This window comes from Eurypyga helias, unplaced genomic scaffold (genome assembly GCF_000690775.1).
Source record: "Eurypyga helias isolate BGI_N326 unplaced genomic scaffold, ASM69077v1 scaffold25532, whole genome shotgun sequence".
NCBI lineage: Eukaryota > Metazoa > Chordata > Aves > Eurypygiformes > Eurypygidae > Eurypyga > Eurypyga helias.
In genome coordinates this window covers 17,383-19,160 of record NW_010237084.1, presented here as the reverse complement: position 1 = coordinate 19,160, position 1,778 = coordinate 17,383, and the positions used below count along the sequence as shown (strand labels likewise).

The 1,778-nt window shown below is 58.4% G+C and overlaps 1 protein-coding gene across 1 annotated transcript in view; it reads left to right on the top strand.

Moving 5' to 3' along the window:
• The window catches only part of KANSL3 (KAT8 regulatory NSL complex subunit 3), a 17,117-nt gene that overhangs the window by 1,885 nt on the left and 13,454 nt on the right, over positions 1-1,778 (top strand). The window contains 3 exon segments of the mRNA XM_010147344.1: positions 180-296; positions 847-948; positions 1,077-1,148. Of these exon segments, the coding sequence (XP_010145646.1) occupies positions 180-296; positions 847-948; positions 1,077-1,148 (291 nt within the window).

Below are 1,778 nucleotides of genomic sequence, written 5' to 3'. Positions count from 1 at the left end.
CCCTCCTGCTTTAGACTTGCTGAATGAAGGGGGTGACTCCTGTTCCCCCCGTACTGTCCTGGGGTAGCTGCGGCTGCGGAAAGTGGGATCAGAGTTGTGCAAGGTCCCTCCCGCTGGGCAGCCGGGCGTCGGGCGCGGGAGTCGCTTTCTCTTACACATCTCCCCGTTGGACTTTGTAGAGCAAATTGCCTGGCTCCCCCCTCATCCTGATTGCTTCCTCCGGACCCTCCAACTCCATGTTCCCCACTTCTCGACGGCACCGATTCTGGCAGTCGCAGCTTTCCTGCTTGGGAAAGGTTCGTATGGTCGGGTTGGAAAAGGAGGGCAGTTCGGACCGCGGCGGCTGAGCTCGGGTTTGCGCACCGGGGTACTGCGCTCTGCTCAGAGCAGAGGTTGGCGTCTGCCTCCCGCAGCGTTTGCCACGTGAAACACCGCACTGGGGGTGGAGTTGCCCAAATCCGATGCATTTGGGGTCTCTTGCTGATCAGTCATCCATCATCCAGCAGTTTGCGTCGTTACTCTCATGAAGGATGGATGAGCCTTCTGGTAGGGAGGGGCAGGGATGAGTTGCCTTACTCCTCTGACCGCAGGCAGAACTTCTCCACACCTCCTGCTGTGGTAAATCTGCTGGTGTCTGGGAGCAGGGTGCGTAGCAGAGGTTGTTTCCGTGGGGAATTCTCCGTTTCCTCTGTTTGTAGCAGCTAGAAGTGAATCCTGCGGGAGGGAGGGTGAGCGAAAGCACAAGTCTGTGCCCAAACTGGGTTCCAGTCCGTGCCAGTTGGTGTCAGTACCTCTTGTTCCCAGTAACGCCTTCGTTATTTATCCGTCTCTCGTTTCAAATGGCAGGTGATTCCCATTGCCACCCACCTCCTGAACAACGGCAGCGGGGTGGGAGTGTTGCAGTGTCTCGAACACATGATCGGGGCGGTGAGGGGCAAAGTGGCGGAGGTAAGGAAGAGCTGCCAGCGTCTCGGGGGGAGCCTTCGCTGCTCCCTTCCGACTGTTGGTGTGCCTGTAGGTGCTGCTTCGTCCCCTTGGCTGTCCCCCTTCCTTATCAGAGTCTTTCTCTCCCGTAGATTCACAGCCACTTCTCTCACAAGCCCATCATCCTGATCGGGTGGAACACGGGTGCCTTGGTGGCCTGTCACGTAAGTCCCCCGTTCCTTTGCTTCCCCTCTGAGCCCACTCGGCAGCTTCAGCTGTTGCAGTTGAGGCGCTGTGGAGTGGTTCTTGTCCCTTTTCTCTTTCCAAGGCCTGGCTTTGAGGCGGACATAGAATTCCATCATGGTTTGGGTTGGAAGGGACCTTAAAGCCCCCCCAGTGCCACCCCCTGTCATGGGCAGGGACACCTTCCACTAGACCAGGTTGCTCCAAGCCTCATCCAGCCTGGCCTTGGACACTTCCAGGGATGGGGCATCCACAGCTTCTCTGGGCAACCTGTCCCAGCCCCTCCCCTGGCTTTGAGGCGGACATAGAATTCCATCATGGTTTGGGTTGGAAGGGACCTTAAAGCCCCCCCAGTGCCACCCCCTGTCATGGGCAGGGACACCTTCCACTAGACCAGGTTGCTCCAAGCCTCATCCAGCCTGGCCTTGGACACTTCCAGGGATGGGGCATCCACAGCTTCTCTGGGCAACCTGTCCCAGCCCCTCCCCGGGAAGAATTCCATCCTGATGTCCCATCTCCATCTCCCTCTTTCAGGTTAAACCCGTTTCCCCTTGTCCTGTCACTACAGGCCCTTGTAAAAAGTCCCCCCCACCTTCCTTGCAGCCCCCCCC